Source organism: Salvia hispanica, chromosome 5 (assembly GCF_023119035.1).
Source record: "Salvia hispanica cultivar TCC Black 2014 chromosome 5, UniMelb_Shisp_WGS_1.0, whole genome shotgun sequence".
In the NCBI taxonomy this organism is placed as follows: domain Eukaryota; kingdom Viridiplantae; phylum Streptophyta; class Magnoliopsida; order Lamiales; family Lamiaceae; genus Salvia; species Salvia hispanica.
In genome coordinates, this window is record NC_062969.1 from 29,148,348 (window position 1) to 29,170,434 (window position 22,087).

Below are 22,087 nucleotides of genomic sequence, written 5' to 3' on the forward strand. Positions count from 1 at the left end.
CATTTCGCTCATTTAATTTTTGAATTTCGCTCCAGATTCACTCCAGATTTCACGCTCTTCTCATCGGTTTCTTCTCAGCGATTTTCGATTCTCTCCTCTTCTCTGCGATTTTGTTTCCATATGCTCCAGATTTTGTTTCCATATTTCTCGCTTATTTTGTTTCCATAGGCTCCAGATTTTCTTCCGATTTGATTCATTTTCCATAGTCTTCAGATTTTGTTTCCATATTTCTTGCATAATTCATTATTTTCATTGATTACTTGTTCAATTGCCGTCACAAATTTTTTCGATGGAGTTTGTAGGAAATACCGAAGGTAACAATCAGTCTCTATTATTTAGCTTATTGATTGTTTTGCTTCATGTATTCAATTTGATTTTAGATTAATATTATGTATTGCTGATTATGTGTTATACCTCAAGTTTATTGAATGGATCAATTAATAAATGTTTTGAATGGATCATTTTATCATTTTCAGAAACTATCATTTTATGCACCCAAAGTATCATTTTATCAAGCAAAGACACAATTTCTACATTTAAACAGATCAACCAAACACATAGCAACACACACACACATACAAAAACACAGAGACACACACAACAACACACACACAAACACAGCAGCAGTAGCATCAGGACACACACACAAACAAACATAAAGTATCATTTTATCCCATGAAACTATCATTTTATCCCATGAAACTATCATTTTATAATGTAAACTATCATTTTATCCCATGAAACTATCATTTTATCTCATATCCCATGAAACTATCATTTTATAATCTGAAACTATCATTTTATCAAGGGCAATTATCATTTTATCTTTTGAAACTATCATTTTCTAAATTTCAATGAGTTCAAAAAAGCAGAGAGGGCATAACTTGTCACTTAAGTAGAACAAAACACTATTCACAAAGTATCATTTTATCATTTTCAGAAACTATCATTTTATGCACCAAAAGTATCATTTTATCAAGCAAAGACACAATTTCTACATTTAAACAGATCAACCAAACACATAGCAACACACACACATACAAAAACACACAACAACACACACACAAACACAGCAGCAGTAGCATCAGGACACACACACAAACAAACATAAAGTATCATTTTATCCCATGAAACTATCATTTTATAATGTAAACTATCATTTTATCCCATGAAACTATCATTTTATCACATATCCCATGAAACTATCATTTTATAATCTGAAACTATCATTTTATCAAGGGCAATTATCATTTTATCTTTTGAAACTATCATTTTCTAAATTTCAATGAGTTCAAAAAAGCAGAGAGGGCATAACTTGTCACTTAAGTAGAACAAAACACTATTCACAAAGTATCATTTTATCATTTTCAGAAACTATCATTTTATGCACCCAAAGTATCATTTTATCAAGCAAAGGCACAATTTCTACATTTAAACAGATCAACCAAACACATAGCAACACACACACACATACAAAAACACAGAGACACACACAACAACACACACACAAACACAGCAGCAGTAGCATCAGGACACACACACAAACAAACATAAAGTATCATTTTATCCCATGAAACTATCATTTTATAATGTAAACTATCATTTTATCCCATGAAACTATCATTTTATCCCATATCCCATGAAACTATCATTTTATAATCTGAAACTATCATTTTCTGAATTTCAATGAGTTCAAAAAAGCAGAGAGGGCATAACTTGTCACTTAAGTAAAACAAAACACTATTCACAAAGTATCATTTTATCAAGCAAAATCACAATTTCTACATTTAAACGAGGGTTTGATGTTAGAGAAATTGCATGGAGCGTCAAGTTTCCTTCTTTCCCACCAAATTTTAGAACGAAATGACAATTTTGCCCTTAATATTTGATAAAATGATAGTTTTGTTTGATAAAATGATAGTTTTGTTAGATTAAATCTAGACCACATATTTTAAAAATGTGTGGTGGAGATTTAGTTATAGGGTTATTACACAAATTGGGGTTATCATTATAATGCACCCCTATATATATATATATAATCACACATATATTATTTATTGTGCAAGCAATAATATAAATATGCAATAATAATAAATAAAAATGTGTAAATATGTAAAATGATGCATGTTCCCGGTCAGGGATGTCACACCTAGAATCCTATGAGTTTAGTTACACATAGTGGAATAAGCTAAACACATATATTGAAGAGAGAACAATTTGAACATAAAACTAAAGCAAATAAAACTCGTAGGTTGAATCCTTGTCGTTCTTAATGTTCTTGAAATCCTTCTTCAACTCCTTGCACAATGACATACTCTAGCTTTTAATCTCTGGGAATTTATGTTGCAAAAAGAAGCTCTCTCTTTTGATGAAGCTTGAGGTCCTATTTATAGGGAAAGTCAATCCAATTGTAGAAGGAAAAGATCTTCAAAATATGGTAAATCTTGGAGCAGATCTAGGTCAAGTCGGATTCGCCGCCTTCACCAGCGGGCCGCCGCACCTTGGCCGGCGGTCGCCACGTTGGAGTCCAGAGACTCTGTCATTTCGGCGGCGGACCGCCGCATGACTTCCGACGGTCGCCGGGCGAGACTCCTTTCCAAGCGTAAATTTCCGAGGCGGGCCGCTGCATGATTCTGACCGCTGGGCGCCGGCGGTCGCCGTACAACCTTGCAGCAGTCGTCGGTCGTCGTCGACTCCAGATTTCCAAACTTTTCGTTTTGACTCCCTTTTTCGGCTCATTTATGCACATTTCTCACAAAACATGTCAAAATACCAAAATAGATAAATTGTGCAAATAATCGACATGTAAAGTGACTTTGACATTAAAAACGGACCAAATAATGGCCATAAAACCGTGCAAAATCCGAGTGTATCAACTCCCCCAAACTTACATTTTTGTTTGTCCTCGAACAAAACAATAAAGACACAAGAATAGACGCACGGAATGCACAAGGACTAGACGTCATAATTGTCTCGAAAGATGAAAGATCAGATTAAGCATGTATTAACGCAATCAAATCAAGCAAGGCTTATTAGTGCACTTTCATTACTAACTCGTAGAACACCTTGAATTCAGGCACTCACATATGGAAAACTTCCAAAGATGGGAAGTGTTCTCTCACTCTCAAAGTGTATAAAGGTAATGTGTATATAACTCTCAATCATGCATCATGCAAAGTTTACCATAGGCTTGCTCAAAGTCTAATCACTCCTCTACTAGATGTGATTAAGCATCAAAAGTCCGAAAGGTCTTTATCTTTGGTTGTAATGTAGGCTCTTTGGTAGGTGAGAAATATTTAGCTAAAAAGTGACTCAAAATAAAAATATCCCAAGTAGAGTTAAATTGACTCCACTTTTCTAAAAACCCAAAGACACTTTCAACACTTTGTTTTTCTCCTTCAATCCTTTTATATTCTTTTTCTTTTTCACAACCTTTCACATTTTTTTTTCTTTTTCAACCTTTCTTTCTCTTTTATAGGCATCATTTCTAAGATCAAGGACATAATTTGAATTTTTCTATTTCATAACTTGTACTTTCTTTACATTTAAGCACACCACTACTTTCCTCCTTATCTCTCCAATTCCTTCATAAAACAAGATAACAAAAGCTAACTAACCCAAGGAATTGTCCCCATTATTTTGGCTTCCAAAGAAAAGGCTTAAAGACTCAAAATTGGCTCCAAAGGAAAAAATTTTGAAAATTTGAGAGGGTCAAAAATTTTGGATAAAAGTAGGCTAGAAAAGATGGCCAATCATCCTCCTAAATCAACTTAAACACTATGTAAACTTAGGTAGACTAGGAGCAAGTTCTAGAAACATATACACGAATACAAATAAATCACACAAGAAAGAAATTAAGGCTCAAATCCTCACAAGGTATAAAACATGATTCTAGGCGAACAAGCAATTCACTAATTATGAACCTTTTCACCAAACCATCAAATCAAAACGTCAAGCCATACTTAAACATGGATGGAATGTAATATCATCGGCAATTCAGTCTAAAGTGTGTCCCTAAGCATGCGTGTTTCTAAGTTCTTCACGTTAAGTTCACGACATGGATTCAAGAAAACATTTTTAGAACACAAAATTCTCCTACGGGGTTTTGAAAAACAAAAAGCAAAAACTTAAAACAAAAATAAAACCCTAAAACAAAAGCCTAAACTCACGGTCCACCACTTCATTCTCCCAAACTTATTTACAACAAAGTGTAAGATAAGTTTGTAGAGTCGGTAGGGACGTGAGTAAACTACTGAAAAGAAAAACATACCTTGAAAAAATTCGCGTAGAAGTAGCCAAACTTGCACTCACATAAGTAAAAACCAGAAAATCAACAATTATGTGCAAGTTTATGTATCATAGCATCCTATTAGAAAAATGGATGGATGAATAAGGCCAAAATGGCCAGGAAATATCTCCAAGTTTGCGGGAATAGATGAATAAGGCCAAAATGGTCAGGAAATATCTCCAAGTTTGTGGGAAGTCAGAATCATGATAGGGAAGTTGTTTCCAATATTTGTCCCTAAGTTCACATGTTTCTCATATACTTTTATTTACATTTTTTTTTTACTTAGAACCTCTAGGACTCTCACCTCTATACATTATAACCCCAAAGCTCCATTACAACCCAAAGAAAGGCTTTAAGGCACTATCTTGTGTTTGTAGAACTCAAAGCATCTATGGTTCAACATAATGAGTGAATGGTATTAACATCTCTGATAAAAAATGAGTTACCGAGTGAATTCAACAGTTGGTAAAAATGAAGGCTATGTTGACAAACTGATCAAATTGAACAAGGGAGGTGGAGGAATCAAAGACTGTTGACAATTGGATTGATCTTAAACTTGTGGGGACAGTTGCTACAAGTTAAGCTAGTTTTATGCATATACTCCCTCCGTCCCACAAGAATATGCACTCTTTCCTTTTTAGCCCGTCCCACAAATATATGCACTTTCTAATTTTGGAAACTATTTCTCTCTAATGAGGTGGGACCCATTCCCCACTAACAGTACTTTATTTACTTTTTCTCTTTACCATCTCTTGCTTTACCAATTTTGCATTAAAACTCGTGCTGAACCCAAAGTGCATATTCTTTGGGGACGGAGGGAGTATGTGTTAATGTGTTTTTGTTTATATGAGTCTTTTTGTGTTTTAGTCAGTCTAAGTCTTTTCTTTTTAGTTTTCTTCTAGTGTCGGTCAAAAGAGGAACCATGCATTGAAACTTGTCTCTTCTCTTTTATCTTGTTCTTTTATACTTGAGGACGAATATGGCTTAAATGTGAGCAGTTTGGTAAGGCATTTCATGCATTGGTTATTGGGTAAGTTTACATGCTTTTGGGGGAGATAATGCACAAATTGTGAGTTTTAGTGTGCAGGTTGCTGCTGGATCAAGTAGTCGTGCAAACTGACTGATCAAACGTAGATTGAGTAAAAAGGAGTTAAATTGCAGAAAAGCCACCCAACTAATCAAGCGGAGCAGGCGTTGCAAGGAGGGGGACCGTGGAGATAGAATTCGAAGACACCATTTATTTTAAGGGCACAAATGTCAAATCATGGAAGGCATATCCTAGGTATTTGAGCCTTAAGCCGTACTATATAAGGGGAGCAACATGAAGGAAGAAGAGAGCGGCTAGAGGGAGCTCACCATTCTACACACAGTCACATACTAGTTCTTAGAGAGTTCTTAGCTGCAAGTCCACTCCAAATCCTATTTCAAGCTCTTTGCCTCCTAGCTCGGAGGGGAGAGCACCTTAGTTCCGTCCATTCCAACATTTCGTCGTAGTTCCACAGCTCCAAGGAGCGAAGATACAATCTTTACATTCATGTTTTGATGCATTTGGTTTCGTTTCTTGAATATTTCCCTGGTTAGAACATCTTAGCTTAAGAATCTCTTAGTATTTAGTTGTTGGCTTGAGTATTTTCGTTTGGAGCCTTGAATATGGTTTATTTTCTGAAGCTATGGAAGTTTTTGTTGGATGTTTTTCGCAATTGGTAGTTAGATCTTGAGATGTTGAGCATTGTTTATATATGTTGGATGTTATTCGCAATTGGCAGTTGTTAGGATGTTTTAGATCTAGCTTGTTAACATCTGATTTCGTAGATCCTTGTTAGTTAGCGTTTGAACTCATAGATCTAGGATGTTCTATTTTGGAAATGGCATGATTATGTCTTGTTTCTGTTTGTTCGATGCTCTAGTTGATCAGTTAGCGTAGATCCAGTAGTTCTTAGCTTAAATTTCTTGTTCGCATTTCGTTTTGAAGCATGCTCTGTTTTTACTTTGTTTTAGCATAGTTATTTGGAGAAGATGAAGAAGGAGGTAGTTAGAGAATCGGATCTGCAATTATCTTATGTTTTTTCTACTTTTACAGCTTTTTGTGCCAACCCAGCCGTAGATGAAATATAAACCAAAGTCGTTACTAACACATCCCTAGAAGTCAATAGATTTAGGTGCTCATAGACAAATAAACTAAACTCATAGTTTGTAAGAAACCCTAGAAACATAAGAACTAAGATGATAGAACTCAAATGTTGAATCTCGTAGTCTTGATCTTCTCTTGATTCCAAGCTTCAAACTCCAAGTACGATGGAAAGATGATTAACAGTGGAAGGAACTCTCAAATATAATTCTATAGTGTAATATGTAGCAAAAGGTTCATCTGACGAAATTTGAGGGGGTATTTAAGTCTCCAAGTCATGTATGATAATATGGTAAATCTTCTATCCCAGTTAGGTAAGTTTTGGAGAGAAATTATGTAAAATAATGTGTCTCCCGATTCTAGCGAACTGTTGGGCAACTTCCAGCGGTCGCTGTGAACTTTTCTGGAACTATCTGTACTACTAATCTACTATGAGCAGTCAATGTGCACAATCCAGCGATCACTGAACGTGTTCCTCTTTTAGGCACGATATCCAAGATGGGCCTTTACAGGGACAACGGTGGATGAGCACCAGCGGCTGCTGAGTAAGGTCCAGCAGACCGCTTGCTGGCTCGAATGCTCCAGCCTTCAAACTTCGACTTTTAGGTATCTTTTTAGGCTCTATTTTGCATATTTATCACAAAACACATTAAGATACCAAAATAGATAAAAATATGCAAATAATGAACATGTAATTCAACTTTGACATTCAAAACAGACAAAATCCGTGCGTATCACACCTATCTCTTAATTCAACTTTTCAACACAATCTCTTAATCTCCGTGACCAAAAGTTTTGCCCCAACGTAGTTGGGACGGCGGGAGTAGTATGCATTCCCCCGCGTTCTACTAACCCACTTTCCTTTTTGGTATGTCCAAATCAAGATTACTCATTACTAAATTGAAATCACTTTTATCTTTACTTTTATCCCCCTCCCTTAGAGCATTCACAATAGAGGCGCCATCCTGCCGCTGTGCGGTCAACGCCTATTAGAGGAGGAGTGCCTTTGGTGTTGTAGGGGCGCCGTCCGCGTGGCGGCAGGACGACGCTCTTATTGTGAATCCTTTTACCTCTATATACACAACTCATTTTACTTCATTTTATTCACACCTCTCATTCTCTCGAGTATAAACACCAACAATTAAAATAATTTATATTAGAGGGTTGTTTGGAGGATTCTCTTATTGTGAATGCTCTTACTTTACTCTCTTCACTTAGAGCATCTCCAACCAATTACACTAAATTCAAACTCATTTTACTGTAATGTCACATCCACTCCCACCATTTAAAGTAAACTTAAACTTAAAAGAATATTGTCTATTTTATGCCTCTTTCACTCATAAAATTTGAATTTTTTTTTTATTTTGATTTAGTGCAAACCTAATAATAGATTTTTTATTAAAAAATGAGATTGATTTTGGAGTACCATTAGAGCTAATTATCTACTCCCTCCGTCCGCTATTAGGAGTCCCGGTCACTTTTGCACACTCATTTTGTAAAAATGATACTCCCTCCGTCCCTTATTAGGAGTCACTCTTTGACCGGACACGAGTTTTAAGAAATGTAAAGAAAAATTGGTTGGAAAAAGTTAGTGGAATGTGGGATCCATTTTTTTTATATTGGTTTTATAATAAAATGTGAGTGAATTGAGTTAGTAGAATGTGAGACCTACTTACTTATTTATGGTAAAAATAAAGTGTGACTCTTAATTGGGGACGGACAGAAATGGAAAAGTGTGACTCTTAATGGGGGGACGGAGGGAGTAATAAATACTCTCTCCGCCCCCATAATTTGTCACCATTTGACCCAGCACGGGTTTTAAGAAATGTAATAGAAAGTGGGTTGAAAAAGTTAGTGGCATGTGAGTCATACTTTTATATATTAGTTTTACAATAAAATGTGAGCGAGAATGAGTTAGTGGAATATGAGGTCCACTACCAAAAATGGTAAAAGTGAAATGTGACAAATTTTTAGGGACGGACGAAAAAGGAAATAGGTGACAAATTTTCAGGGACGGAGGGAGTAGTTAAAGTGGAGAAATGGTAAAACAAGAGAGAGAATAACTTAGAAAAGACTTTTCTCAATATTATTCTCTATCTTACTTTACTATTTCTCCACTTTAACTATTTATTATCATTTTTATAAAACAAGTGCACAAAAGTGACCGGCACTCTTAATGACGGACAGAAAGGGAGTATCATTTTTAAATGTACCATTAAATGGTCTTAATGTATAGAGTAAAATAGCATAAAATCTCAGATCACCCAAGAAATCACGCAAGAAAGAGATATCTCCCCGTCGAACCAATATATTTTTATCATGTTTACTTGACTTAATGCACAAATGGTCTACAAAATCCCATATAAATTTCGTAACTAATTTTTGTTCTTCAATCTCAATCCTCAGAATCAAACTATCCAAAACCCCAATGCGATTTTCCCTCCTTCCCAAGCTATACCATTCACCTGCACTTCGACTTCTTCCACCTTTTTATCGCCGAATACGCTTCAACTATATGTCAACTGATTTACCGGAACCAAAGCCCTCTATCACTGCTGCTGAAAAAGTCCAGAAATTTCAGCAAGTTTTTCACTCCAGCCCCGCCGGTAACTAAATTCTAACCAAATCGTTCAGAAATTTTTGTCTGGGTTCTTTTTTCCCTTGATCGTTGAGAAAAATCGGATTATTTTAATGTGAATTTTCAGATAGTTGGGACAAATGCTGGGACGAAGGTCTGACGCCTTGGGATTTGGGGAACCCTACCCCAGTTCTTGTACACCTTCACAACACTGGATCACTTCCAAAGGGTAGAGCTCTTGTTCCTGGCTGCGGCAGTGTATGTCTCTCTCTTTCTCTCAAATTTCGATTACTTCAACAGAATGTGGATGTTTATATTTAATTTTAGGGAACATTGGTTTCTAAAATCATGAAACTTTCAAAAAGTTGGGATTTTCCCACGAACTTTCAACTTGCCAAATAATATCACGAACTTTACCCGAGTTTGTTATTTTCCCCCAACGAAAAAATTCCGGTTATATTAATGGATTGAAGAACAATTTTGGAGGGTACTATCCTCAAAGATTGAAGAACTTGAAGCTCTCGAAGTTGATGTCAAGAAATTACGAAAAAAAACTCGCGGTAAAGTTCGTGGGAAAAACCCAACTTTTTGAAAGTTCCATGAAATTAAGGGCTAATATCCCAGACAATTAATTCATGAGAAGAGGGGTGTCTCAAAATTTGGTGTTGTGGATCGGTTGATGTATAATTTGTTTTGTGTTTTACTCTGTTAACAGTAATACTAATGTCTAATGGAAAATAAACCAAGCCATTAAACAAGATATGAAGCAAGTATAGAGAAATTCCCTCAGAAGATTGTATTGGATTGAATGATCTGATTACAAAGATAAATACTAATAAATAGACCCAAGAGAAGGATCTCGGATCATGCATTTCTTAACCCTTAAAGCATCTAAATCTAGACTATTCAGTCAGAGAGCAAACATCACAGCCGAAAATGGATTATTTCTGCTTTGCTCCAGCTCGTGCTGCCACAATCACAGCTGGAGCTGCTTCCACCACATCATTCTTGAGCGAAGATTGTCTATTCTCGGTTTTCAATGGACCAGCTGCTTGATCATGTACACGTTGACTCTCTTTATCAGTCTCCATGCTTGCAGCTTGATGATCCACTTGGCTAGGTTTACTAACAATGTTGTTATGCTGCAGTTGTAATGTTGTATTATATGTCGATTTTTAACCGCTTTTTCAATGGTTGGGATGTATTTAGTTTGTGATTTCATCTTTCTGTTCCCTTTTTTTACATTTTCTCTCTCTAGTTTGGTTATCAATTAGAAACTTCTATTTATGCAGGGTTATGATGTAGTGGCAATGGCGTGTGCCGAGCGTCATGTTGTAGGTCTGGATGTATCAGACATTGCCATTAAGAAAGCAATAGAAGTAAGACTTGCTTTTATGATTTTTCATCAATAGACATTTATAAAAATTTGCAACTTGCCTTATGGATTTTGATGAAATTTGACTTGATGGTAGTCTAGAAAAAAGACTTCGGATTGTCACTATTTTGATCTAAAGTATACAGATGTTATTTGAAGTAATTTTGTGTTGTTTTTCTGTGTTATGTGATTAAAGTACTCGTTCTAGCAAACCGAACAACTGGTTTTGTTTGTGTCGAGTGATATCTATCTGTATATTTTCTGAGCTGACTTAACGAGAAGATTACAGCAAATAGTATTTGTGTGTAATGTAGTCCACAGTAGGATTATGTTTCTTTCTTCAAAACTCCATTTTTTAGTGAGTAACCTCATGGGATTGCAGTGACACGTGGTATAACTCTAAAATTTAACTAAGCATTATATTCTACTCCCTCCGTCCCAAGGAAGATGACCCCTTCCTTGGGCAGAACGAGATTTTATGCAACTTTATTTTGTGTGTTATGGAGAGAATAAAGTAAGAGAGAGGGAATAAAGTAGAAATAAAGGTGTTTCTATTTTTTAGTAATGAGTCATCTTGGTTGGGACAAACCAGAAAGGAAAGTGGATGGGATGGAGGGAGTATGTGATTTCTTTTTTTCATCTTCCAGCTGAAACATTAGTTTCGTAATCTGTAGTTTTCGTCTACAATGTTGTTAAATCCTCACTATGATCGTTGCATTACATTGTAGTTGTCGTCTGGCTCACCAAATGCACAGCACTGTACTTTCTTAAAGACAGACTTCTTTACTTGGTGTTCGGATCAGCTGTTTGATCTCATTTTTGATTATACGTAAGTTTCATCTGTGGTGCATTCAAGATATTAGTATGTTGTGATTTCATCAATGTTCATTAGGTTATGTCGCTATGATATTGTCTCTACAGGTTTTTCTGTGCCATCGAACCCGAGCTAAGATCATTATGGGCCAAGAAAATGTCTAACCTTCTGAAACCGGATGGGGAGCTCATAACACTAATTTATCCAGTTAGTCAGGAATTTTACTGTCCTTCAATATTTTTCATATATTTTGTACTTCCGTAATCTGATCATTTATGCATTTTGCATATTCTCGACTTTGTCAGATAGATGACCATGAGGGCGGCCCTCCATTTAAAGTATCAGTTGCCGAGTAATTTCCACTCTGACTCACTTCTAGTCTTCTAGTATTTATGTGTTGAATTTTGAATACCTATCTTTCTCTTTACAATTTGGCTCCATACAAGCCTTGGTGTACTTTTGTTGAAAAATTCTTCTATCTACGCAGTTATGAAGAGGCATTGCATCCTGTTGGTTTCGAAGCAACACAGATTTCAGAGAACGAGCTGGCCATTGCTCCTCGAAAGGTAAAATATTATGTGTGAAATCTGTCGTCCTTCACATGTTGCTTAGAGGGTCTTTGGTTGAGCTAGTAAGCTCCTTCAAACAGCTTATTAATGGATGTTGCTTGAAGGGTGTTTGGTCGAGCTAGTAAGCTCCTTCAAACAGCTTATAAATGGTATAGAGCTTATAAGCTCTTGAGAAATGTTTGGCAACATTAGCTCCTAAATAACTTATAAGCTGTGAAAATAAGCTCCAACAGCTTATAAACTCATTTCTCTTTCTAACACACAATCTCTCTTGAACTCATAATAAGCTCAATTAAATTTGACAACTTATAAGCTCTCAACACATTATATCCTATAAAATCTTCAAACATTTAATAAGCTTTTGGAGCTTATAAGCTGTCTAAAATAAGCTTAGCCAAACACTCGGTCATGTTGTTATGTGGATGTATACAAATCACTAGCTCTTGGAATATACAACTCGAGCATACTTTGAGTAAGAGATTAGTTCAGAATTAGGATGAGGGCAGCACGAAGATATAATAAGTTAATAACCATATTTCCGGTTTAACGTATGCTAAATTTGCTACATTTCTGAAACATTGTTCTTGAATCTTTGACAGGGACGAGAGAAACTAGGGAGATGGAGAAGATCTCTACACCATGCCTCGCTTTGATCATGCACTGCAGATAAACACCATTTTTTCGGGATAAAGATCCATATATTGTACTACTTCGCCTCTCTATCTTGTTTCGGTTGTTTCAGTCATAAAAAAGGCAATCTTTGATGAAACATATTCTAAAAAGTTATTTCCAGATTTAACATACTATTGTAACGATCAAGGTCAAATTTTTGGCTGTTGTATGCTCAAGTGTTGTAATTAATATGTTTGCAGCAAGGTCAGAAGCTCCCCATCGCTTTCTATTCTCATCTCTAAATTAGAAATCTGAACTCTGTAATGCGTATGATTTCCCAAAAATGGTAATTTCTTCCATTATTCTGGTAAGTCACATACATGTTGCAAGTTTTGGAAAGAATTTCATGTTGCAAGGTTTGGGAAGAATTTTGATCATACATTCTAACTGGACTTGCCTAGAGTTTTGAACATACTTGATGAAGGATTAAGGGGTTCTGTTTAGGATGAATGTCTGGAGTATTCTCATTTGTAGTGAACAGATAGTCGATATTGCATCTCGTGTAAGAGAAAAAACAACACTGTCCGGGAAGAAAGGTCAAGGCTTCGCAGCAGTACGGTGATTCTGATGATGACTTCAAGTTTCCTAGACGACATCCATGCTTCATTCCTCAAGTGAATGCGAGTAGTATGCTCCATGATTATGATGATGACATTATGCTGCCTATGCCAATTTTAAAAAAACGCATACATAAAATTCGTTTTCAAAGACGCATACACCAACACACTGTCTCCCTAAAACATAAATTTCCCTTTTGGGAACCTTTAACGTAGACTCGCCTCAAGTAGAGAAAAGATTGGTGTAAGGAAGTTGAATAGTGTTAAGGATCAAAAATCACACTCTTTTGTCTCATAAAATTAGTTTCATTTTTCTATTACGTCCTACAGATTATAGTGTCTTTCGATATTTGATTGTAGTAATATTTTCTCTTATGAGGTGAGTCATATTTTTTACTATTATTACTTCAATTACCTTTTCATTCTATCTCTCTCGTACTTATCAAAGTTCTTATTAAAACTCAGTCATTCCTAAAGTCACTGTTTTTATGCTATAAAGAAATTTTTTTGAAAGGCTAGTAATTAACACCATAATCAGTCTTTCTTTAGTATTTAAAAAATGCATCAAATATAAGAGAAAAATACTCTAAGTTGATTCACATCAATCAAATAAAACAAAGTTGTTTTGGTTGAGTTATCATTCCGATTTGTCAAAACGATATTGTGTTCTTCCACCTAAATTATCCGAAAAGCTATTTAGAAATGATTTTTACCAGAATGGTAGAACAAATTTCGTTACTTTCTTGACCAATTTTAAAATTCAAATCTAAAATCAAACCACCTACCTGTCCTAGCATTCCCAAAATCTATGGTGTTTGCAACCGCCAACAACCTCCCTCAACTATTTTTGTTGTTCTGACTCTTTCTTTCACATCCCGACATTCACTCTCCCTCCCAATTTTCGCACAATGACCAACTTCTCTCCTCATTCCCACAAAACACCAAAATTCTTCAAACAAAGAATAAAATAATAATAATAATAATAACAGAAAAATGGACGATCTCCCCGTTGATCCCGACATCAATGCGCTGGAGGCGATTTCCAACTCGCCGCCGCGTCGGAAAACCCTCTACTACAGCCAGCAGCTGCGGACCATGACCGGAAGCCAGCAACCCCGCCACTCCAACCACCCCCGCAACCACAGCCTCGACGAGATCGACATCCTCGCCGCCGCCGCCGCCTCCGAAGAGGACGATTTCTACCGCTACCCCATCACCACCGGAAGCGCCGGCGGCGCCACCGACATGATGGATTACGTCGGCATGGCGGACGGCGCCAACGGCTTCGATGACTCCCAGCTCCTCCCCAACCAGCCCCTGCCTGAGTTCGTCGGCAGCAGCGGCGGCGCCGGGGTTTTCAAGGCCCCTATTCGAGCCGCGATGCACCCCAACCGGCCGCCCTGCCTCGAAATCCGACCTCACCCTTTGCGCGAATCTCAGGTTCGTTTCATCTAATGGACCGTTACAAAATGTCAACAGATAACAAAATAATACCAACAGAAAATGTCAACACAAAGGAAATATCAACATAATGTCAACCGTTAACAATGTGTCAAGATCATGCTATTATTTTGTCATCTGTTCACATTTTGTGTCAAGATCATACTATCAACCGTTAACAAGAGCAATGAAAATTTTGTACATAATTAATCATAATTTTGAAATTTTGAAAGGGGGGAAAATCCATAAAGACGATTGCAAGCACATGCACACAGCTGTGGGCAGGGCAGGAATCTGGTGTGAGGGTGTGGAAGTATTCAGACACATTCGACCCAGGGACTTTCACGGGGACAGCAGGGCGAAGGCTACCGAGGGGAGATGAGGAGACAGCCACGTTTCACGAGTCAGCGAGCACGTCTCAAACGCTCTCCTTGATGGTTGATGAAGGGACTAAGTTGGTTTGGAGCGGACACAAGGATGGTAAGGTCCGTTCGTGGAAGATGGACCAGCAGTTCACCGATGGCAACGCTTTCAAGGAAGGCTTCTCTTGGCAAGCACATAAAACCCCAGTTCTTTCCATGACAATATCCTTTTATGGTAACTTCTTTTTTCCTATTGATGATTCTTGTTGTAGTATTGAATGTGCAATATTTGAAAGATTCTGTTATTTCGTGTTGTGCTGATGATTTTCCACGTTGCTCGTCTAAGAAAGTGACCATTTCTTATAATCTCTGTGCTTGTGTAAAGGTGATATATGGACGGGCACAGAGGGTGGCGCGATAAGGATCTGGCCGTGGGAAGCTCTTGAAAAATCTCTTGGACTAACGCAGGAGGAAAGACGAATGGCTGCTCTGCTGGTGGAGAGATCAGCTATTGACTTGAGAGCTCAAGTCACCGTTAATGGCGTGTGCAACATTTCATCTTCGGATGTGAAATACCTGTTAGCTGACAATGTTAGAGCCAAGGTTTGGGCAGCAGGCTCTCAAACATTTTCACTATGGTAACGTCATCTCTATCGCATTCATCTCCGGCTCGTGAAAACAGAGAAATCTGATCATTTTTTGAATGAACAGGAATGCTCGGACGAGGGAGCTTCTGAAAGTATTCAACATAGAGGGTCAGATTGAGAATCGCGTAGACATGCCATCTCAAGAGCAGCCAGTCGAAGACGAGGTGAATGTGAAGTTAGTCTCAAAGGGGAAAAAGGACAAATCACAGGGCTTCCTGCAGAGGTCGCGCAATGCGCTGATAGGCGCTGCTGATGCTGTTCGTAGAGTAGCAAAGGGGGCGGGAGCGTTAGTGGAAGACACGAAGAAGATTGAAGCAATGATGATTGCTCCAGACGGTGCAATTTGGACGGGTTGCACAAATGGAGTATTAATCCTTTGGGACGGGAATGGGAACCGTGTGCAGGATTTCACTCGCCACCCTGCTGCTGTGCAGAGCATCTGCTCTCATGGTTCGAGGATATGGGTTGGATACGCAACGGGGAACATCCAGATACTAGACCTTGAAGGAAACCTAGTAACCGGTTGGGTTGCGCACAACGAGCCCATTATAAAGCTAGTCGTCGGCCACGGGCATCTCTTTAGTTTAGCCACACACGGTGGCATTCGGGGGTGGAACATATCATCTCCGGCGTCCACGGATAGCATATTGCGGAAAGAACTATCGGAACGATCGGCCATGTATACGAGACGGGACAAAGTGACCATTATGGTTGGGACATGGAATGTAAGCCAAGGTAGAGCTTCTCCAACGGCTCTCAAGTCGTGGTTGGGATCTGCAGTGTCGGATGTTGATATTGTCGTTGTCGGGCTGCAAGAAGTGGAGATGGGTGCGGGTTTTCTTGCTATGTCTGCGGCAAAAGAGACAGTATGCCTATAACTACATCAAATGTGTGAATTTCGATTATTTTTTACAATTAGATTGACAAAAAATTTACTATTGAGTTTGCATTTTTAGGTAGGGCTAGAAGGGAGCTCTGTGGGACAATGGTGGCAAGATCATATCGGCAAGGCTTTGGATGAGAGATCTATCTTTGAACGTGTAGGCTCGAGGCAGTTGGCTGCCTTGCTCATTGCGATTTGGTAAGCTTTTTCATAAGTTATGATAGATTACCCTTTATTGTTTTTTTAAACCGTTGCAGTCGACAATGCGAACAATAACATAATGTTATAGGTCACTGTCGTCCTTCCTTTCAGGGTAAGAAAAACTATCCGGCCCCATGTCGGAGACTTGGATGTTGCTGCTGTCGCATGCGGTCTAGGCCGTGCAATAGGAAATAAGGTAAGTAGTTCTGGTTCTCCCTTAGCGTCCGAATTGGCCTCATGGTAATTAATGTCGTCTCTATATTTATACACGGGCATGGGACGTGGTTGCAGGGAGGTGTAGGATTGAGGTTGAGAGTGTATGACCGGCTCATCTGTTTTGTGAATTGTCATTTTGCTGCACATTTAGAAGCAGTAAACAAACGGAATGCTGATTTCGATCATATTTTCCGAACAATGACTTTCACTCGGTCTACGCACAGCAATGCTGCTGGTATGCTGCGATGCCTCTACTTGTCTTGCTCTCTTCTTCTCTGCATATATTTATTTTGGCTGCTTTATTCGTTTGGCTTGCCGTGGCTCCTCATTTTTGCAGCTGGTGTTTCATCGGCTAATCAAGCGCTCAAAAACTCAAATGTACGGGTGCATCCCTCAGTTTCGAGATTATGATTTTGTCGAATTTTTGTTTGAGGGAAATTCTCCAATGTTTTTTTGTCTCCAGCAAACTACATCTACTAGTCCTGAAGAGGCAAGGCCTGATCTTGCTGAGGCTGATATGATCGTCTTTAATGGCGATTTTAATTATCGCCTATTCGGCATAACTTATGATGAGACTCGGGACTTGGTTTCTCAGCGAAGCTTTGATTGGCTTCGCGAGAAAGATCAGCTACGAGCAGAGATGAAGGCCGGTAAAGTTTTCCAAGGGATGCGCGAGGCCCTCATTAGGTTTCCTCCCACTTACAAGTTTGAGATAGGAAAACCGGGTTTAGGAGGTAATTCAACGCCCTCGTTGCTGCTCCTCCTTTCTTAACACTTAACATAGATAAGATAATCTAATCGTATACGTTGTAGGGTATGACTCTGGTGAGAAGAAACGAATCCCAGCTTGGTGCGACAGAGTTCTGTATCGCGATAACAAAGCAGGTATGGCGAAAGAATGCAGCTTAGATTGCCCCGTGATCGCCTACATATCACAGTAAGCCTTGATGCTTTTAAGTTGTGCTCCTCACGACTCCATCTTCCTTGCTTATTTCGTAGTGATTGTTCTGATCTTGCATTCAAGGTACGACGCCTGTATGGATGTGATTGAGAGCGATCACAAGCCGGTTCGTTGCAAGCTCAGCCTCGACATTGCTCATGTTGATAAAACAATTAGGAGGCAGGAGTTTGCAAAGATCCTCACGACCAACGAAGAGATAAGGTCGAGCATTGATGCACTGCGTTTTGTCCCCGAGACGGTAGTCAGCACAAACAACATCGAGCTCCAGAACCAAGACACATCCACCTTGAAAATCACCAATCGAAGTGCTGAAGAGTGCGTGTTTTACAAAATTGTGTGCATAGGACTATGCTCCATCAAGGATGACGTAAAAGAGCCCGAGTACCGGCCGCGCGGATCGTTCGGTTTCCCCCGTTGGCTCGAGGTAATTACTACTCATTGCTATATTAATACTCCATCCATCCCCAAAAACTTGTCGCATATGGGACGGATGGGAGTATTTAAAAGTAGGACCTACGTTCTACTAACTTTTTCAACCCACTTTCCATTGCATTTCTTAAAATCAGTGCCCGGTCAAAATGTTACATAATTTAAGGGACGGAGGGAATAATATACTAGTACAATTTCTGTTTGATCAACTACTATACTTATGTAGTGAGCTTTGGACTTATGAAACAGGTGACACCGGGGGCGGGCCTGATTCGACCGGACCAAGTGGTGGACGTAACGGTCCATCACGAGGAGTTCCATAAGTTGGAGGATTTGGTTGAGGGAGTTCCACAAAGCTGGTGGGCTGAAGACACCAGGGACAAGGAGCTGATCTTGGTGGTGGTGGTGCGAGGGAGTTGCTCGACCGACGTCAAAACGCACCATGTCACTGTCCGACACCGCTTCAACGGGAACACGATTAGGATAGATGCTAAAACACAAGAAGGCAACTCGCACCAAAAATCCGTCTGATAAACCTCAACTTGATGTGTCTAATCACAAGGTACATATTTGTAGAAATGGATAGGCAAATAGAAGATTCTTTAATTTGCTTGCTATGTATAGAACTAATTAACATAGTTTTTGTGATCAGACTTTGGATGTTAGCTATAATTGAAGATCATGGTTATATGCTCCTTAGATAGTTATTTGATAATTTACTATAATTTGCAAATGCATATATTTTATATATCCTAATTTAATTCAAATATGAAAAAATCAAAAGATACAAATTTCAATAAATTAGAGCGATCGAAAAAGAAATATGACTAAACTATGATGGGACGAAGGGATTAGTATATATTTAAACCGCTCAGAATTTCAATCATGCGATGATACAACAAAGACACTCTTCGGAAAATCAAAACTAGCTAGCTATACATTCTAAGCAATTCGCATATAAAATTGCGATGCTGGTTGTTGTCTTCGTTTTTACGGTTACAAGCAATTTTCAGGCATGATGACTCCGGCAGAACTTCCGGCGATGTTTTTGCAGTAAGATTGTGCTTTAGTTGATTTCAAATATGTGAGTTTAATGTCATATAATTTGATATTGCTGCATGGATTGGTATGGCTGCAATCAAATGTCATTGCTACTTTTGTTGCAGATGTTCCTTGAATGTTTTGGTATGTAATCTGGCTAATTTTGATTCCCGAACCCTGCCAAAAGTAATTTAAGTTAATCTAATGTTAGAAAATCAAATATAAATTAATGGTATCTAAAAAACAAAGTGTAATTAAAATAAAAGAAAGAATATTTACCTGGCTAGGACATCCTTGATTGTTTGGGCAGTAATTTTGGTCTATAATGATTGGATTCTCAACATTCTTCATAACTATATTTCGGAAATTGATATTTCTGACAAATCCCTTGCTAGGCCGGGCCCATGTTTTAATCCGAAGCCCGTTATCAGACCCACTGAAAGCCGAATTTATCAATGTTACATTTTCCACGCCGTCTTCATCAAAACTTCGGCCCAAACTTCCAATGCTGTGAAAAGAATAAAGCAGAGAGGTTATTATCGTGACACAACCTTTCAAAATAATACTTTTGTTCACACCAAAAAGATGTTCTCAATGACTTTTAAAAAACAATGAAATATTTTTCAGATTTTTATTTATATTTTCAATATAGAAGTGTGAATTGAAATATGAAACGGAGTATAGAATACCTAACACCGTGTCCCGGGCCGCATTTGATTTTGTCCATCCATAAATTTCTAGTCCCGGGGCCGATGGATATACAGTCGTCGCCGGTTTGGATGAGGGCATTGGTAATAGTGACTCCGGTGGAGGATTGTACATGAATTCCATCAGTGTTAGGGCTTAGATCGGGTGCTATCATCTTCACATTGCTCACTTTCACATTCTTGCAACTATTGATGACAATGTGCATCAATTGGCTATTAATCGAGGTTAACCCTTTTATCTCACCGTTATTAACCCAATTAAATGTGATTGACTGCAATTTTCAAACATAACTTGGATTAGTCCCACTTGCATAGTGTAAGTAAATACATACGACTTACAAAAGATTTATACATAAAAAAAATATCTGCTTAAATTTATTCGATAATATAATAGTAGTATGAGGAAACGTGGTGTGTCATCAATACATTAAATGTTTCTCACCAATAAATATGAATTAGTTCATAGTTCGCACCCTCACCTAGAAAAATATCTGTACTAACTCATAATTCCTCAACGTATCATGAAATTTATGAATCTAATTGATTTTGAAATAAATAACATTAAGTGAAGAACGATTGAAAAATGATAGCAAGTGGTGATGGGAACTACGAAAGAGGTTTGCTCGGTTACCGAATTCTTTAATTTCTTTTTGTACTTGCATCGTCTAAGTTAAAAGCATTAATTAAAAATTTCATAATTTGACACCATTCTAAAAGTAAATATACCACATTATTACCGCTCGGTTACCGAATTCTTTAATTTCTTTTTGTACTTGCATCGTCCAAGTTGAAAGCATTAATTAAAAATTTCATAATTTGACACCATTCTAAAAGTAAATATACCACATTATAACCGCGAGGGTTAATAACGTGGTGAATTATAAGGGCATGTTTGTTTGGCAGAAATGTAAAACTGTTAAGGAAAATGTTTACGTACTAGCTTAAAAAAAAGTTGCATGTCGAAAAAAGTAAAATGTTGTGAGAAATAATATGAATTGAGAAATGTACCCTTGCTCCGGTGGGGCAAGTTTGGCCGGAATCCTTGCAGGCCCATAATCCGGCTCCCTTAGCATCAAGATTTCCCCCGACGACAGAAAGCCAATTGACCTGAATAAAAAGAATCCAGTAGTCGGGATTTCCGAGGGCACGGTGGTCAAGTGGAGCTACAAGAGTTCCATCTATTTGAACTCTGATCTTATTCTTGCACGGCCCTCTAAATTCAACGGACCTCAATAGGTAACGCCCTTTTGGCACGTAAATCCTGGAAGCTGTCACGGCCGTGCACGCCGCCTCCCATGCCTTGAGGAACGGCTGAGTTGCGTCGGTTTTCCCATCTGGTTTTGCACCAAATGTTATCACGTTGAATGTGACTGTAGCACCTTGTGCATTGCCAAACCATGCTAGAAATAAAATGATTGAAATAATAGAATTCATTTTTTTGGCCTAAGTATTTTTATGGACTTGAATATTTCTATTTTTTGATGGAGAATGAGACGGTTGATGTGCTATTTATATGTGAATTTCATCCCTTGCAACTGTCGCTTCGAGATTGATACCAATGATTGTTTGTAATAATTGATCAAAATATTAAAATTTAGTTAATTTATTTATGTCAAATATTCATGTTATGATATGTACGGCGCCATGTGATGATACGTTATTGAGATGGAATTTTTGTTTTAGGAGTCATGTGAGGTAATATGAAGAGAGTTCTCTTTTTAAAAAAATATATTTGGAGAAATGGATAGTATAGTCAACTTTATAATAGTAGTATATAATGGACTTGCACATGGAGTTATGCTCGACTTTGTAGTTTGAATTGCTCAACATAAATCATTTATTGGTTGTTGAGTTTATTTTTTAGATAATTAAGCGGAGAAAATACTTGATAAGACATTTAATTGTTGGAGCTTGGGCAATAATAAAGAGTCAACTACTTTTATACTCCATGTACATTATTACTTGGGTAGCATTAGAATGAGACTATACCCCAGTTGCAGAACTAAACAATTTTTCTATCTTCTTCATTATGTATATATAATGAACTTAGGCTATTATTGCAATAGACATGCATTATATATAAATTGTTTAATCAATCGTTTCCATGACAAATGTAATTTGTATGCACAATTACAAATTTGAGAAAATGTTTTACTGTGGTAATAAATTTACTCCATTAAGAGATGCATACATATTACTACTATTTTCAGTGCAACACT

General features: G+C 37.8%; 3 protein-coding genes across 3 annotated transcripts; 2 read left to right on the top strand and 1 right to left on the bottom strand.

The window, feature by feature from the left end:
* Positions 1-8,790: 8,790 nt before the first annotated feature.
* Positions 8,791-12,653, top strand: LOC125187231 (probable thiol methyltransferase 2). The gene is made up of 8 exons (XM_048083781.1): positions 8,791-9,022; positions 9,122-9,252; positions 10,287-10,373; positions 11,098-11,198; positions 11,291-11,390; positions 11,489-11,535; positions 11,671-11,749; positions 12,352-12,653. The coding sequence occupies exons 1-8, from the start codon at positions 8,845-8,847 to the stop codon at positions 12,403-12,405; spliced, it is 777 nt and encodes a 258-aa protein (XP_047939738.1). The 5' UTR covers positions 8,791-8,844; the 3' UTR covers positions 12,406-12,653.
* Positions 12,654-13,974: 1,321 nt separating this feature from the next.
* On the top strand, positions 13,975-18,819 carry LOC125189780 (type I inositol polyphosphate 5-phosphatase 12-like). Its single transcript, XM_048087015.1, has 11 exons — positions 13,975-14,421; positions 14,655-15,018; positions 15,169-15,421; positions 15,495-16,296; positions 16,387-16,511; positions 16,626-16,710; positions 16,806-17,108; positions 17,194-17,464; positions 17,544-17,667; positions 17,755-18,115; positions 18,370-18,819. The coding sequence occupies exons 1-11, from the start codon at positions 13,975-13,977 to the stop codon at positions 18,649-18,651; spliced, it is 3,417 nt and encodes a 1,138-aa protein (XP_047942972.1). The 3' UTR covers positions 18,652-18,819.
* Positions 18,820-18,958: 139 nt separating this feature from the next.
* Positions 18,959-21,318, bottom strand: LOC125190246 (polygalacturonase). The gene is made up of 4 exons (XM_048087494.1): positions 20,877-21,318; positions 19,851-20,140; positions 19,441-19,669; positions 18,959-19,338 (listed from the first exon to the last, which is right to left on the bottom strand). Exons 1-4 carry the CDS (start codon positions 21,300-21,302, stop codon positions 19,117-19,119), a joined length of 1,167 nt encoding a protein of 388 aa, XP_047943451.1. The 5' UTR covers positions 21,303-21,318; the 3' UTR covers positions 18,959-19,116.
* Positions 21,319-22,087: the final 769 nt, after the last annotated feature.

Coding starts and splice junctions, on each gene's coding strand:
- LOC125190246 (XM_048087494.1), bottom strand. CDS start 21,302: ATGAATTCTATTATTTCAATCATTTTATTTCTAGCATGGTTTGGCAAT. Junction 20,141..20,876: donor CTTGCCCCACCGGAGCAAGG/GTACATTTCTCA, acceptor TGAAAATTGCAG/TCAATCACATTTAATTGGGT. Junction 19,339..19,440: donor ATCAAGGATGTCCTAGCCAG/GTAAATATTCTT, acceptor TACTTTTGGCAG/GGTTCGGGAATCAAAATTAG.
- LOC125187231 (XM_048083781.1), top strand. CDS start 8,845: ATGCGATTTTCCCTCCTTCCCAAGCTATACCATTCACCTGCACTTCGA. Junction 11,199..11,290: donor GATCTCATTTTTGATTATAC/GTAAGTTTCATC, acceptor TTGTCTCTACAG/GTTTTTCTGTGCCATCGAAC. Junction 11,750..12,351: donor TGGCCATTGCTCCTCGAAAG/GTAAAATATTAT, acceptor AATCTTTGACAG/GGACGAGAGAAACTAGGGAG.
- LOC125189780 (XM_048087015.1), top strand. CDS start 13,975: ATGGACGATCTCCCCGTTGATCCCGACATCAATGCGCTGGAGGCGATT. Junction 15,422..15,494: donor TCTCAAACATTTTCACTATG/GTAACGTCATCT, acceptor TTGAATGAACAG/GAATGCTCGGACGAGGGAGC. Junction 17,109..17,193: donor AAGCGCTCAAAAACTCAAAT/GTACGGGTGCAT, acceptor TTTTGTCTCCAG/CAAACTACATCTACTAGTCC.